This window comes from Ciconia boyciana, chromosome 7 (genome assembly GCF_034638445.1).
Source record: "Ciconia boyciana chromosome 7, ASM3463844v1, whole genome shotgun sequence".
Lineage (NCBI taxonomy): Eukaryota > Metazoa > Chordata > Aves > Ciconiiformes > Ciconiidae > Ciconia > Ciconia boyciana.
Window position 1 is genome coordinate 48,718,777 of NC_132940.1, and position 17,137 is coordinate 48,735,913.

A 17,137-nucleotide genomic window follows, 5' to 3' on the forward strand; every position below is an offset into this window, starting at 1 on the left:
ATATGTTTCTCTGTCCTTGTGATTAAGCTTGCTGTTCTAGCTCAAGTGAAGTGACCTATCGAACAGGAAAATGTTAAGTGAACTTGGATTATTTTGACAGACTAGCTGTTTAATGAAGGACACTGGAAACACAGAGAAGGGTAGTTACTTGAGAAATGGTTAGCTGCAAAAGACACGTAATTATGGGTAGCTAATGACAGTCTTTGAACAAGACTTAGTTGTGATCAGAACAGTATGTGTAATAGCAGACCAAGGTACCACAGACGTAATAGCACTCTTTTCTTAAAAATTGATATATATTAGTAAGACCTCATGTGGAATATTAAATTTGTCAATTACTTTTTTATTTACTGGAATGTTTCCTGTCATACTAGAATGCAATTTGTAGAGGGGCGGAAAAACATCCAGCTTGTCTAGTCTGTAATAGTAAGAAGGTTCAAGTATAACTCTGCATCAAAGTAGTTGGTGATGGTGTTTTAAACAGAGAGATAACTTGGCTTAAGTTCAAGTGTAATACTGGAACTAAGCAAATAATGTAAATATATCATGAGTACATAAACTGCAAGCTTAAAAAAAGGTTTCTGACCAGCTGGAGAATAAAACTCTTAACAGCTTTCAGGATAACAGGAGTAAATAAGATCAGATTATGTCAGATGGTTTTTGAGAAAGATGTGCAAGCCCATTTGAGACAAATGTGAAAATTCTTGGAAGGCAAGACATTTCACTTGTAATTGACTGCCTGAATGTTAGATCTGTTTATTTCTAGGGTAGCTTGAAAGACTTGACCACTGCTTGTAAAAACACTCTTATGCCAGTGCTTTTGGCTTCTGTTGCCAGCCTATGGGATGGTAGTAATTTCTGTATCTTAGCTTTTTTTTTAAGCTTTGGACATCCCAAAGCAGGGGACAGGCAGCTTATATAATAACTGCTTATAGTAGCATTCCTCACTGAAATGTCTGGTTTTGTCCTGTTGGCATATTTAAAGTTAAAACAGACTCGAAGTCTGTCTTTGCCTTCTGATGAGGACTGCTGGATAGAGTATGGTGTATGGTTTAATTCCCAAGATTCTCTGGTAAATTCACTGAACAAATCCCCAGTAACTGAGGGTTTCCAGGATGTTAGAGATGCCCTTGCTCTCACCATTTTTTTAGCATAGTATAAATAGCTGTAGTTTTTCCCTGTTGTTGACCTTACCTGTTTTGGGATAGTAACACATAAAGGCAATAGAGAGTGGGGAACTGCAAGGGTTCAGAAGGACTTGTGGAATGCTTAAATATGCTTATTGCAGGGAATTGGACCGGATCAGCCAAATGTTTCACCAATGAGATGAGGAATAGCCTTGTGGAAGAACAATCCTGTGCTCCCCTCACCTAAATTTTGATGTAAATTAAGCTTTGGGCAAGAGCTAATGAGATCAGCATCTATTGAAATTGTTGTTCTGAATCAAATGAAGCTGATTACTGCTAAGAGATACTGAAATTCATTTAAGTATGCAAGGCATGCAGTTTTAGATTATGCTGCAGAAATAGTGGAATACCTTATTTTTCATAACCAGCTTGAATGTAGATAAAAGGTTGGCAACTTTTACTACACACAACCACATCTGTTTAGTGTATGTTCACTAATTTTAAGTTTGTCAAACTCCAGACAAGTGGCTGAAGATCTTGTATTGTTTTGAGTCTCTATATTGAGCAGAAACTGACACCATAGCTGTTTTGCTGATTAGATTTTTAAAATAGGTATATTTACAAAATGAATTCTTCACCCATGATTACAAATGTTTTCTTAGAATCTCTGAAGTTGTTCACGCAATTGCTCATGCAACTAGCATAGTTGCCAAAAAGCTATACTTCCACTAGCTTTTCAGTATCCTCTTCTGCTTTAGCATCAAAGCACTTCACTTTAACTTTAGCCCTCTTAACAGAAATTAATTTGGAGACCTTCTAGATTAATACTTTTACTCCTAATATGTGTGTAAGAAGATGCTGTAAGAGGTACATCCTGAGTTCTACAAGGCAGATATGATGCCCAGTTTCTGCAGTTCAAAGTTATTTAATGGCCACAAGCTCCCAAGCGCTGTGTTGAAACAAATGCTGAGGCAAGAAATTAATTTGAAAATGACTAAATTTAGTTGGAATTCCTGAAATAGAACTATAGATGATGCAAGTATTCTGCCCTCTTGAAGGGAAAACTTACTGGGGCATAAAGGCAAGCTCAAGCAGCTTTTAAAAGTATGTTTTTAAAGGAGTTAATGATTTTTACTTTCTTGTGAGCTGAACTGGGGGAAACATTAGTTACTTCTGACTCTTGGCAAATCTGTGGTAAAGGAACACAATGGAATTTGCTATCTGATATAGTTGACTCCAAAGTGGACGTTATTGAACACAGTTGAAAGAACATTCCCTAGTTAGCTTTAGTTATATCTAAACTTTTAAGTGGTGTTATTTAAGTAAGAGTGCCTTGTATAGAAATCTAAGTGTTTCCTCATGGCTTAAAAATAAGAACTTTAGGAGGTTTTTTTGCTTCCAAAGATAAGTGTGTGTGGGTCATAGCAGTTGTCAGACATAATTATCAAGACAGACACTCAAAGGGAAGGTTAGTGTGTTGTATTCGTACATCTTCAACAAATTCACAGTAAAGCAGTCACTGCATCAGTAGCAGTTTATGCATATATAATGATGTGTTTTCCTTACAGTCCTGTAACCTCAGATTTCTGAGGAGTGCATTGTAGTGCATTTCAGATTTCTGAAATGCCTGTATTTGGCCATTTGTAAATGAAAGCCACAGTATTGCTATGCTATATAGCATTGTAGTAACCTACCTTTGAACATACAGAAGTAGTGTCTTTTGGAAAAAACTGGTTTATTGCTATTTGTTAACTTGCTTTAAAAATGCATTTCACAACTTCCAGTTGAAAAAGTTTTAAGTTTTCAAAAGGCTTCTGTGGCAAGCCTTCCAACAGATCATGTTGCTTCTTTAGATTCCGTAGTGTTGTGGTTTAACCCCAGCTGGCAGCTAAGCCCCACACAGCTGCTTGCTCACTCCCCCTTGCTCACTCTCCCCTGGTGGGATGGGTCAGAGAATTGGAAGAGTAAAAGTGACAAAACTCAGGGATTGAGATAAGAACAGTTTAATAGGTAAAGCAAAAGCCGCACACACAAGCAGAGCAAAGCAAGGAATTCATTCACTCCTTCCCATGGGCAGGCAGGTGTTCAGCCATCTCCAGGAAAGCAGGGCTCCATCATGCATAATGGTTACTTTGGAAGACAAATGCCATCACTTAGAACGTCCCTCTACTTCCTCCTCCTCCCTCCAGGTTGATATGCTGAGCATGACGCCATATGGTATGGAGTAGCCCTTTGGTCAGTTGGGGTCAGCTGTCCTGGCTGTGTCCCCTCCCAGCTTCTTGTGCACCCCAGCCTCCTCGCTGGTGGGGTGGGGTGAGGAGCAGAAAAGGCCTTGGCTCTGTGTAAGCACTGCTCAGCAGTGAGATAACATCCCTGTGTTCTGTATGCACTTGCTTGTTGTGCTTATTGAGCATTAATAGAAGTTTTGGTATCAGATCATTAAATTTGAGTTGAAATAGAAGATTTGTTGAGGATTGTTTGGTATTAGAACTACTGGTGAAGAAAACAGGCCAAAATACATCATCCTGTTGACAAAGCTCTTTATGCTGTAGGCTTATAAACAGCCTGTTTCACCATTGACCAGTCTTGCTTGATTGAGCATTAACTTTCTCCTAATTCCTTGTTCAGATGATGCAGCCTTCTGCACTGTTGCTTGCAGCTATTCTTTTTGTCTCCTTTGTTAATGATCAGTGCTTTCACCAGCCACACCGGTATTTCTGCATTTGATGGAGATAAGGGTGTACATGCTTCTGATCAGGAAAATTCCAGCTATGAATGTAAAGTAGCTGCCATAAATGAGAAACTGGGAAATGGAGGTGGGGAAGAAGGAGGAGGGAGAGTCAAAAACTGCTTTTGCTGTTAGGTAATAACTTAAGGAGTGTCCCTCCACTGCCACCTTCCCTTCCCTGTCACCCATGCCCCAAAATGATCCCATCTTGAATGAATTCAAGAAGTCTGGCTGCTTGACTTCGTACTGCGGGAAGTCTGCGGTTATAAAAGGAGGTGGAGAGAATACACTGTTAAATGCTTCCTCTCCCCACCTCAGTAAGGGAGAAGGGCAGCTGCCCTGCACTTTCTGGCTCTTCTCTGAAGAGATGAAAGCTAGAGACTTGGACCTCATTCAGTATGTAAGTTTAAACTTTAAATCTAGAAATTTAGTGGGGAATCATGAGATTAGTTAATTTTCAGAATTACAGTAACTTATAGTTTCATTGGATGCATCTTTAACTTAGAATTACCCTAGTAATAGACCCATAGATCGCCTTTCAGCTTGCTTCCTGCTTCTGTTCAGGGTATTTTGACAATAAACTTGTGAATAGTAAGCCTTTAAATAAAAAAACAAAACTGAGTAATAGGTGATGGTCTTTCTGTTCTGCTCTATGAAAATATTCTTAAGATTATTGCAGAAATGCAAAATTGGCAGGACTAGAGGATAAGTAGGTTGTAGTAGCTACTGCCAGTTCACTTTAAACGAACCTGTTTTTCAAGTGAGTAACTGTCCAAAGCTAGCCCATTACCTAATATCTTCCCAAAGGCTAATCTTGGAGTAGAACCCCCTTTTGGAGGAGAGTAAGGCAACTGGGAGCAGTGCAAGTAATGTAGTTTACCTGGGTGCTGATATCCAGTCCCAGACCTTTTGAATCTACTACAACAACAGTTAAAATTGTCTGAATCGCCAGTGCAACAAAGTTGTTGAAGCCAAACATCAAAGCATAACGCTCCATGCTTAGATTGACAGCAATCTGAAACCTGAAAATGAATGTACAGGTTAACTAAACTATGGAGAACATGGATGCTTGCAATTTACTTATGGGAGGAAGTTTGGGAAGAATTTAATGTGCACAGTAGATTCTTCATAGGATAAAGTCTCTTCAGTCTTGGCTATTAAGCTTTAACAGCTTCATTTTGGCAGAAATCCCTTGTTTTTCTGGCTTTGGCACTTTTGTGCATCCTACTTACCTTTTACTTATTTGAGTGGATATTTTTGCTAAATAAAGACCTGCGTATGTTAGTTTGATCATTTAGAGAATACTTGTACATAGATCATTGAACAGCTAAATGCAGAGTAAGGTCGTTTCTGACTTGGAGTAACCTACTGTAATGGTTAGGTCACATAATTTCAAGCATAGTTTTATATAAGCTAGAAATAATATGTGCTGCTGTCATGACCTATTTAAAAATCTCATTTCTAGGGAAACTTTCAGTAAAATTTTGATAAATTTAAAAGTGTGACACTTACTGATTTAAATCAATTTAATTAGAACAGTTGTGTATTATACTTACGTTGCTATTGTTATAAGGAGCATATAGCATGCTTTAAATGCAAGGTAACCAGCGTAACATGCCCAGATGTTGTCAGTAAAGTGCATGAGAAACAGAGAACCAGCATCCATTGCAGAGAAAATTCCCAAAGCCAGTTCTCCAGAAAGATCCCAGTTTACTTTGACATATCCAACTGCCATGGATGTTGCTGAACCTAAAAATTTAAAAGTAATAATTAAAACTCTGAAACATTATCATCCTTCTAGAGCCATTGCATAACTGTGTGAATAGATCATGCTAGGAGCTCTTGAGACTGTTACGGCCACAATGGGCTTTGGTGATGATGTGGCTTATATTTTCTATTAGTGGTGTGGGAGTCCTCTGTTTGTTTGGGTTTTTTCCTTGCTTACAGAGCCTTTACAGACTGAAGTACTCTGAGAAAGAGCCTCATGCCTAAGGCTGGAGGCAGCAGTGTACAGTCTATTGTTGTTACTCCAGTTTTTGACAACTGTGAGCAGAGAACAACAATCCCACCAAGCATCTTCTGCCAAAATATGCACAATGGAGTTTAATTCCTTCATGTAAAGATCTTTATGAAATGAAAATCTGTTGCATTCCTTCATGCTTTGGGTTTTTTTATGAAAGCATCTTTTTCAGTTTCTGGTGAAAAATCTTATGAAACTGCATTTGTCAATGCTTTATGGACCATCACATATAGTAAAAGCCCTTACTTGAGCATAATATGGTATAACAAACTCCAGTGCCTTGATTTTTTTATTTTTTTTTTTTTTTAATCTCTGCAATAATGATGAGGTTTACTTTTCTACCCATCTCAATTCTGGATGTGGGATAATAGCTGGAGGTGAGTTAGAAATTAAACTTATATTCACACTTTTAGGTAAGGTACAGCATTGAAGAAGATTCCAGGGTGGAATGCAGCTGACATGCAAGGCCATTCCATGGAAGTTCCCTAGGCCTGTAACCTTAGACGTCAGTGACGCCAGGGAAGCTTGGTGTACTGACTCTAAGGAGGTACTGTTCGGAGAGTGGAGCGGTGTGGAGATGCTGCGGCCAGGCTCTGCAATTAAATGGGAACTCAAAGGTATTGTGTGTGACCAGTAAGCTGCACATTTGCTATCCTGGGCCAACAGTCTGTCATGTTTCTGACAAAATGCTGTCCTTTGATGAACTTTGCTCATTATAACATCATTATAATACCAAAACACACCTCCATCCCAAAAGCTACCTGCCTCCAAGGTGCGACCACTCCTCACTGAGCTTGCGCTTTGAATTTTTCCTAGCCTATACCTTTAAAAGCGAAGCGAGAAAACTTTACACCAATCCTAAACAAAGATGTATGACTAGAGTCACTCAAGCTCCACCCGAAAGGTGAAAGATAGTATAAAATGGCTTAAGAGAAAGCGAATGTTAGGGAAGACACCATCGCGTACCACGCTGACCTCTGGGATCAGTCGACAGGCTGAGCCTCTCTTCCCCCCCATCGGGATGCCTTTGGGTAAGAGTCGAACACTTGGTTATTCCAAGTGCCTCCCCGGGAAACTTAGAAATCTCTCTAGAGTTGCTTTATCATCTTTAACGCATTTATAGCCGGCAGTGTCACTCATACTCTTGGTATTTGCACGTGCTTTGCAGACAGTAAATTTATCACTGGTAATCCAAAGAATCTGTGTATCTGTTGCTCTAATAAACTGCACTCTTTATTAATGTGGCCGTGATAGTCCATGCAACACGACTAGACTGGGGGGTGCAGCGCGTCTAAATTAACGCTGTTGCCTTTACTCTGATGAATGGCTGCATATACAGTCCTTAGAAAATAACCGTTGACCAAGTCTGAGACTAGGACTGGATTTAGCCGCACCTAGACTCCTCTCTGAGAAGGAGTTTAGAAAGCAAGGGGGTCCTGTCTGAACCTCGTGACTCAACGGGAGGGTTCCCTCCCCCTCAGCCACTCCTCAGACTCCTACATGACAGTAACTCTTAACGCAACACTGGAGAGATACCGTTTACTGATGTAAGAAGGTTATCCAGCAATGTTGTTTGGGTTTTTTTGTTGTGTGGTTTGGTTTTTTTTTTTATGCTCCTTTAGCACAGAGGCTCCTGTGGGTTTATGAAAGCTCTTTGAAACACAACATGCTGAGGTTAGTAGCTCAAATGCACAGAGAAGTCTGGTCCAGGCAGGTTATACAGCAGTGAGTTACTGGAGTCCAGAAAGTACCAGTTGCTCAGGTGTTTTCAGGCAGGCTAGCACACTAGTGCAAAATTAGACTTCATTTGCTGGTTGCATGTGCTCTTCATCAGAATTCAAAAAGTCATAGCAGGCCTACTCCTTTGGTCCATCGGTGCTATAACCAGAGATTCCTAGTACGGTGAGTGCTTTCTGTACTCTGAAATAGTATCAAGTGCCAGAGGGTGTAAAAGCAAGAAAGCCCTGGGGAATACTGCTCAAACCAGTAGTCTGAGAAGTTTTGGGGTAGCTTCAGTAAAATGCATTTTCATGCTGATTGCGGGGAGGAAGATTACACTGAGAGTTCCCTGTAGAAATGTGAGATAAAGCTCCTGGTATGAAGGAGGAGACATAGCTGTGTAAATGTGAGCTTAAAAATGAGGTTCCATCGGGGTACTGTACAGCTATTTAAATAAAGCAGGTGCACTTTACCCATATGCCTTCTCTTCTGTGGCCAAAGGGGAATGTCATTTGGATGGACCAAGTAACTGTAATGAGAATTAGAATGGCTGAGGTTGGAAGAGACCTCTAGAGATCACCTAGCCCTGCTAAAAGCAGGGTCAGCTAGAGCAAGCTGCTCAGGATGGTGTTCAGGTTTTGAACATCTTCAGGGATGGAGAGTCCACACTTCTGGCCAACCTGTTCCAGTGTTAAATCACTCTTACAATAAAAATGTTCTTGTATGTTTAAGTGGAACTTTGTTTAAATTTGTGCTCCTTGCCTCTTGTCCCGTTACTGGGCACCACTGGGAAGAGTCTGGCTCCGTCCTCTTTACTCCTCCCCTTCAAGTATCTATGCACATTAATAAGATCCCTTGTTTTCTCAAGGCTAAACAATTACAGTGCTCTCAGCCTCTCCTTGGATGTCACATCCAGAGGCAAAAGCATTGATCAGGTTACAGACACAGCCACAGAGTATTTGTTCAGGAGGACTCATCCTGAAATGATCTTTAATTGACTGTCTAAACAGACCATCTAGAGCAGTGTATCTGTTAGTATGCTCTTTTTTTCATTTTTAAACCACCTAGCTTAAGGTGTATTTGAGGGAGGAATAGGCAAGGTGTCATTGCACAGGGTTTTTGAACTGCTTACTTGGAGTTAAATTCATGGTCTAAACAGAGCTGTGAACTTAAACTCTTAAAACACTTCGGTGGAATGAGGCTCCCCTAAGAGGGAAAAGCTTATATCTATATATTTTTTACAGATTATTTTTGAAGATCCCACCGGTAAAGTTGTACAGTAAAAACGCTTTGCACACTATTTGTTTGGGTGTTACATATTGGAGGCTGCTGCTGTTGACCTTGGTCCTCACAGGAAATAAACAGAATGGCACCAAAGACATTGCTGAAGAATGCCATCAGCACAGGATGGGTTAGAAGTAGTTGCTAATGATCTTTTCCTTACCTAAAAAAGTTGCTATTGCTTCAACAGCTCCATTGTACACTGCAGAGCTGTGAGAGGGAGCTCTGAAGTCCCACAGCACTTGGATATAATTCAGAACCTGGTTAAAGCCTGCCGTAGCCAGAGCCCACCACAGGGACCAGTAGAGAAGTTTCCTGGAGCTGTAGCAATCCCTCAGGTCCTTGCTCAGCTGCACCAGTACTCTGAGCACATGGTTCTGGGGCTTGGCATTATCGGCCTGCTGTTCAGGTGTTGGTCCCCTGTCAGCAGATACAGAGCCCTTGTCCTCTTGGCAGCTCGGTGGCCTGTCAGAGCTGACTGTAGCCACAACTTTATCTGGTCCTGGGAGAGTTTCTGAGTCATCTTTCCTGTGGAAGAACATACTCTTTTGAGGCATTGGGAGGAGAAACGAACACACGAATGCCAGGGACACGGAAGCCAAAGTAATGGCATTAAGGTGGAAGTAGGATACATCTGCTAAGGAAACCAGCAGCTGTCCCAGCACGGCGGCAACAGTGGCTGCAACAAGAGTGATACTTCTGCAATAGCTCGTCACTCTCTGATAGTGATCGGTGCTGACGACACTGTAGATGTAGGCGTAATAGGCGACCTCGGTGGCTGTCACCATCCCGTAGAAGAATTCCACCACCTGCATGGCCACCACTCCGTGTGCAAAGAGGAGCAAGAGCCAGGTGACGATGAAGCTGACGCCCTGGAGGAGGAGGACGGGCTTGTAGCGCATGTAGTCTGTAATCAGGAAGACTGGGAAAAGGAGTGCAAGGTAGGAGTATGTCCAAACTGGGAAAATCTGGTTGGTAACCTAGAAAAGAATAAAAGAGGAAATACTTTCTAAAAATACATTTCAAATGTTGGTTTTGAAGCTTTTTGATGATGGTATTGAAGGAACACAGTTGTGGTGACAGGAAACATTGAATTGTGTGAATTGTGCAGATTTAAACTGCCTTAAATTACAAAACTGTAAATGTACTCCTTAAGAGGCAAAGATAATGATGGTAGGCTCCACTACATAAACAGGTAGATTGGCTTAAAAAAATAATTCTAGTAAAGACCTACGAAGAAGGCAGATTTTGATGTGCAGCTGTTCAAAGTGGTTATAACAGCATTTGTGTCAGAGGAAAGTCTGTCTAACATCAAATCCTATTCTCCACAGTAGCTGAAAATGAATGCCTATTTAGTTTTTTACTTTTACATGAGTCATTGTATACCTTTGGTCACCTCTCTCCTTTGTTAGAATTAGAAAAAAATGCATACGCCTCATGATGGGGGAACTGGAACTGCACGTAGTGAGTGTGTAGCTGTTACCATGCTATCTTCACCTACATTTTCTTCAAATTCAATGTGTAAGAAGTAAGTGAGTCTTTTATGGGATAGTAGTTTGGTAAGTTTCAGTTGGCCTTCAATGCATAGATGCTCTGAAAAGAAATTCTTTCTCTTTTTCTAAAACTGATCTGCATTCAGGTTAGAAGGTGCTGTTTACTGTCGCCACTGAAGCTCAGTGCTTGCCCAGCAGCCTGGCTACAGCTGCAGCAGGGGTATCCTCTTCTTTTAGATACAGTCACAGAAAAAGTTCACTTTGTGATGTGCAAGTTGCCTGGTTTTGGGGAGGTCTTACCCAGTAATTGCTGGACCTACTAGGGTATCCATTCATGATTGCTCATTCTCCGCTTAGGCAATTAGACTAGAAAGGAATTGTTTCAAATGCTGGAGGAACAATAGTAGCTGGTTATCTTCTTACTTCTGAACTGGTACTGGAGTGAGTTGCATGGTGAGCAGCAGGTTCACTATATCTTTCTGGGTGAATTCTTTTGTTTCTCTGAACTTTAATTAGAATTGTAGGTGTTTGACTGAAACTTACGGAATTAGCTAACCAGAGGTGAGTTTGGCTGAAAGAGCTAGTATCTGTACTACACTTATTTCTGAGTTAAGGTTTCTTGCTGAAATCAGAATTAAGGCATCCTATCATGCTATTTGTGTATTTCATGTAAGAGAGAAAATTACCTTTATGGTTAAAAAAAAAACAAAAAAAAAAGGGGGGCCCCCCCCCAACAACAACCCAAACCACAAATACCTTTTTTCGGAAGAAACCTTGGCTTCACACTATGCTAGCAGATTCTGCCTTAACATTTGCTACTGCACATCAGGAATGACTGTTTTTTGTATTAGCTGTATGTGGGTGTACTAAGCTTGTGTTTTCTAATTATACCATTAGCTCCATGACTCAGCCACTTGTTAACTATGTCCCCTTTTGTTGGGAAGTGTACTCCTGAAGGAGCCAGTGCTGAACAGAAGAGCAGAGCAAGGAAACTTGCAGTGCATGCTTTTGTAAAAAAAATTTTTTTGGTATGTGAATCTGACCTTGAGAGGGTAATGAATGCATAAAACAATCTTGTAACATAGGTAATAATCTAACAGCTCATAAGGGGAAGTCTGCTTGGTTTTCTTATGATTTGCAATCACTACATCACTGTCAGTGTAATCAGTTCCACAATAAGTATAAATAAATCTTAATGCTGCTCCTTCTCTGGGGTTCTAGGTGGGGAGAGGAACTAGCTGACCTGATTTTGCTGAAAGTATCCATTTCTTAAACAACCACCAAAGTGGTTTCAAAGTCCTAAGAATGTAGGGACTTTAAAGTTTTAACCTTCTGCAAAAAAGGTGAGTCCTTACTCTTTTCCAGAAGCATCTTCAATATGAGTCTCTAGATAAAATATACCTGTATTATTAGCCACTTTATCTCCCCTTCAGTTATTGCTGTAAGACTTTAATGCTTTAAGCATTTTAATTATTACTTAAGAGACTAGTTACATACCTCTTCAATCGTTAGGTTTTTGTCTGGTCCAGTTAGATAAGGAGTGAGAAAAGATTCTGATGGCCTCATTGTGGAGAAAAATCCATTCGCACAGATGATCAGCGTGGGATAAATCCAGCTATGGCCTATGGCTCCCTTCCAGCAATCCATAGTCTACCTAAAAAAAAGGTAGTGAAGAAATGAGCACACCAGGAATTTATAAAGATGCTCTTCGCAGTTGGTAAAAATTAATGTGTGAGTAAGTTTACTTTCTAACTAGCCCTACTTCAGCTAATGTTTCTTTCACTAAACCTGCCAGTGATCACAGATGCAGCTTGTAAATGAACTACTTGGATCAAGGTGCATTGGTGGTGGTAAACTTCAGTCTCTGTATCGTCTATCGAAGGTTGTTCTTAATGACATACTTAGAATCGATTGGACGTATCGTAGTGGAAAAATAAAGTTCTATTACAGTCTCATTTCTGAATAAATGAGTGGGCAAACTGTGAGATTAAAGCTCATTCTCAGCATGCTCAAGGAGGCTTTTTTCTGTTGATTTGCAGCCTGAGAGCCAAGTGGAACAATAGAAGTGCAAGCCTTTTTGCAGACAATAAAAGCCACCAGCCAGCTCGCAACCATTGTGAACTTGGTTTCTTCGAAATACTTTAATACTCATCATATTTCTTGCACTCCAGTCATTTGAGTAGGTAAATAAAGATGCAGAAACTATCTGCTCATGGTACCTGCTCAGACTTAGAAAAGAGGAATCTTGACTTCACTTTTGCAAGTGATCAAAAGGAAAAGAATGGGACTTGTTTCTTCACTGTAGTTGGCAGCAAAAAAAAGTCTATAGAGGTTTGGGGTTTTAAACCTTATTTTACTTGTTTTGCTTTAGAAAGTCAATTCCACTGTTCCTGGAAAACAAGTGAAACAAGAATGTTCTGAAACCGTAAAAGAATGAAAGCAAAGCACTGACTAATGTTTAATCAAGCTGTTACAAGCTATTTCTTAAATTGTTGAATTCCATTTTATAGTAGGCACTTTATCAAAAGTACTTCTACTAGCACTGTGAGATTATTTTTATTAAAACTTAGCATAAATAGTATGTTATTAAGGCAGTATTTCTATGACCTCAGAGGAATGTTACAAAAACCAACCCTAACCCTGAAACTTGATTTCAAATGATTGCTTCTGACTATCATCTTACTCTTACAAATCATTGCATCTATATACAAAAAATAGCCTGTATAATCCTTAACTCTTTATATCTGCTTTAAAATCCTTTGATATCTGTTATCTTTTCAAAAGAAAAATATATTAAACCCTGGACGGATCAATGACATCAGCATAAATCTTGCATCCCTTCCAAATGCACTGAACAAGTGAGTGGCCAGCACACTTCCAAATAACTCCGAAGGTAATAAATTACCTGTCAAAGCTGTGGCTGTGGTGGATATGCTGTGGATTCATGTGCAGTTTCCTCCTAGGGTGACTTTCTCTCTTGTAGAAGTCAGAAACAACCCTTTAGGATTGGAGGTAGTAAGAAATTTCTGTGTCTTTTTGTTTCCTAAAAGTTATTTCTAAACTTGGTAAAATGTTAACATCATAATAATAATAATAATAATAATAATTCTTCATCACAGCTCTTTCTGCTTGCAGAACTTATCCATGAAGATTGCAGGGGAAGGTTTCTCCTTTACAGGTTTCATCAGCAAACTGAGTTCTAATTTTAAGATAAAGCTTTAAGACTCATAGTAGCTAATGATTAATAAAAACTGACGTGGCAAGAAAGCAAAGACTTGATTGCATTTTTGTGTTAATAAATACCTTTAAAAGCTCTGGTCTCTGATTCATGGGTAAGGCACAGCACCCATTTTACAGTTTGGGCTGACACTGACCCTCCCCTGTGCACAGTGCGGTGGCCTCTGGGCTCATGGTGTCTCTGCCAACTGTCCTGGCTTTGCTGGGGGTGCAGGGAGGTAGGACATCGAATACCACGTACTATTAGTTGGCCAGGAATTACTTCTATGTAAGAACCAATCTGTCACTTAAGGGCAAATGGACAAGAAGATAAGCAGCTTCTAAATCTAGCTTTTAAGCTAAAAAATCAAAACGGAACTGCTTCAGAGAAATGCTGCTGCTTTGCTTTCCTTTACCCATTTTTTTAGACTGGGCTCCATCCAGCTTCCCAGGTTCATCAGAGGAGGGAGTTGACCCTGAAGCCTGCTGGTGGGATGTGTGTTGACACTGGGAGCAAACGCTGCGGCCCTGGCAGGAGGGGCCCAAAGTGCTACCCGGAGCAGCTTTGTGAGTTGGACAGAGCCTGGTCTTTTTCCACAGGTATGGAAACTCCTCACACTACTTCTAGAGCGTAGTGCGACCAGGCAGGCAAGTGTTCAGAGAAGCCAGGCTTGCCTCTGCCTCCGTGTTTCATTCTCTTTCTTTACCAATGGCTTCTGAGAAAGGAGAAGAACCATGGGGAAGATGCTGCTGGGTAGGTCTACTGGCCTGCTGAAAGGTGGCTGCTGACTAGCATTTCTCTGGTAGCACACACAGTGCTTGGTTTAATACCTGCTTGCTTTGAATACAAAGATACAATTTGTATGCTGCCTTGTTGGCCAGAAGTGGCCTCATCAGCTTGCTGGACTGTATCTTCATGGAAGACTTGTGCCCCAAACCACTAATGTTTCAAAGGTAGTGTTGTATTTAGAGGGGGTTGTAGCTATGGGGGGCGATGTGCTCAGCTCTGGATTTTCATATTTACATGGAATCCGTTAGCATGCTGGGAGAAAGATAAACACTTAATAATAAATGCTGCAAGGAGAGGTGGATTTGTTCAGAGTTTCCTTTTCCCGCGGAACTAGAGAGCCTGTGGTTCCAGCCTCGCTCATAACCTGCCAAGCCTCAACTATCTCATCTCTAAAGAGTGTGTGTGTATGTACATGAACACACAGGTAGATGTCTGCATCTTACTGTTTTGGATGAAATCTCTAACTGATTGCTAGGTTAATTCTGATTTGCAGCTGAAAACCCAGGGTAATGTAAGGCCTTACCTTTCTCTTGCTGTTGTTTCTGCCTCCAATGTGTCATGTCCTTCCTAACACTCCTAAGAGCTGCCCTCTTCCTTCCCTATTCCCCCCCCGCAGTGCTCCCCCCAACTCCCAACCTCAGAATCTTTCTTTTGGAAATTTGAGAGAATAAGAATATTTTTTTTTTTTTTAAAGTCTTATGTGTTTTTCTGAAGATAGTATTCTCTACAGCTGCAAACCAAATACATTGTGTCTGCTTGGCTCCTTTGCTCCTTAGTGGCATCCTATATACATGGAAGGCAGTGAGCTCTGACCAGTTCAGAACAGAAGAATTTTTATGGTTATTTCTACCAGTTTTTCTAGCTCCTTTCCGGCAGCTTACTACTGCCATTATTTGTTTTACAATAGCAAAAAGTTTCACATGTTGCTGATTCCTTTCCTTTTGTCAAATGCTACATAGAAATATTTGTTAACTTTCTGTACCAAAGGCAGTTTGAGACTGTGGAGCTGGAAATACCAAGTTCCTCTTTTTCATTTAAACACAAACTCTAGTTAGCTTCTAGTCCGGGACTGGCACCTAGTTCTTTAACTAAATGCCTCAAAAGAAATTCCTACTCACAAGGAAAAGTAAAACAAAATAGTCTTTTCTCTAGTGCACTTTGTCCCTGTTTCTTCAGGCAGGAATATCGAGCCCTCAGTTCTGCAGTAATAAAAGATACTCAGTGCTTAGAGGAGACTAAGTCCATCTCCTGCTTTTACAACTGCATTGGTTAAGCTGTTCTGCTTAAAGCCAGTTTACAACAGAGAATGTCCACACAATGCACAACAGTAAACAAAAAGCCTAGAAAATTAGCTGGGTTCATTTGGTCAAATCCTACCAATTCTTCTTGTGACTTGAAACAAATTGCTTTTCTCCTGCCTGCTCTCAACTCTGGGCAGTTTGTCTAGTTGCAGCATGTGATAATTGTATGAAAAGCACATATGTCTGTACAAATGATAGCTTGTGTCTCTACAAGAAAAATATTCTTCTGTAAATGCTAAGTATTTTCTATTTTTATTAGTTAGATGTAGGTATTGGAAGCTAGAAGCAAACAGCAGTACAGAAATAACTTTAACATATGGATATAATTTATATTAAATTAGGCTTTCACTATGCAAACTCATTTATAGTATCTTTTTTCTTCTGGACTAACTGTCCTTTGTGCTGGGCTAAATTAGCCATAGGCCTTGAAGCTTCTTGATAAATTCTGAGATGCCGACCCTGCCAAATCCTTGGCCAAGGTCAGTGGACTTCCCTCATTTGGCACTCAAAAGCACACATGATGCTAGCTTTTTGTTTCAGTTATATATCTTCTTGGATAGTCGTGTTAATCTGGAATTTTCCTGCGTGGAATCAGCCAAATTTCTCCACAGCGTACTTCTCTGGTTTTAGTCCATACTAATCAATCCCTTTGATATTTTTTTCTTTTCCTGTTGAAACAGGAAGACAGTCAGTCCTGAATTTAATTTTACTGGAAGCACAAGGAAAGGAGTGGGGCTCCTTCATTTTGTTTTGACTCCGAAGTTTTTCCCTTCTGGGCTGAGATTGCTATGGACTCAGTACAGTGTTTAGGTTGCAGCTTTCAAATGTGGGCCAAGTAACAATTGTGGCTTAGCAGTGTTTTAGTGAACCTTCTCAGACAGGCTGTGCAAACCCTGCTTTTCTGCACTGTTGTGTGCAAAAGGCCCGCTTCTGATGTGGGCTTTTAAATTAGAAGGGAGGAGTCCGTCACCAAATTGCCTGTAGTTAGGTAGGAAAGAATATAATGATGCAAACACAATCCCTTCTCTCTTGGTTCAGAACAAGGTATGTGCAAAGGCGGGGATAGAGCCTTCACCCACATGCATGAGCAAATGTGCATGGAAACAGCTTGCCAACACCGTATACAAGAGCTAGAACAAGCAAGGTAGGGTGAACTCTGATCTTTACCATCGTGCACGGTGAGATGCCAGGGTGGTTGCTCGGCTCTTGTGTATAAATTACTGCTGTTAAGCTATTTATAGGCAAGTAAATAAGGATCTAAAGCAACTTATCTTTTCTTCTTGGCACAGTGCCATTATGGTGATCTCTTAGCTGGCATATGTTGTAATGAAGTGCTGTAATGATTCAGCGTAGCTTTTCAGGGCTGTGTTGTATGTTCATCTTGCACTGCTGTCCTCTGCATGCTGCAGTAGGAGCTCTTCTCCCACGAGGGCCTGGCCACGTGAGCTTGTCTGCCTGACTC

The 17,137-nt window shown here is 40.6% G+C and overlaps 1 protein-coding gene across 1 annotated transcript; it reads right to left on the bottom strand.

The window, feature by feature from the left end:
- Positions 1 to 3,683: 3,683 nt before the first annotated feature.
- LOC140654299 (thiamine transporter 2-like) lies at positions 3,684 to 12,015 on the bottom strand. The gene is made up of 5 exons (XM_072867461.1): positions 11,866 to 12,015; positions 9,039 to 9,855; positions 5,412 to 5,604; positions 4,736 to 4,877; positions 3,684 to 3,930 (listed from the first exon to the last, which is right to left on the bottom strand). Exons 1-5 carry the CDS (start codon positions 12,013 to 12,015, stop codon positions 3,808 to 3,810), a joined length of 1,425 nt encoding a protein of 474 aa, XP_072723562.1. The 3' UTR covers positions 3,684 to 3,807.
- Between the last annotated feature and the right edge of the window lie 5,122 nt (positions 12,016 to 17,137).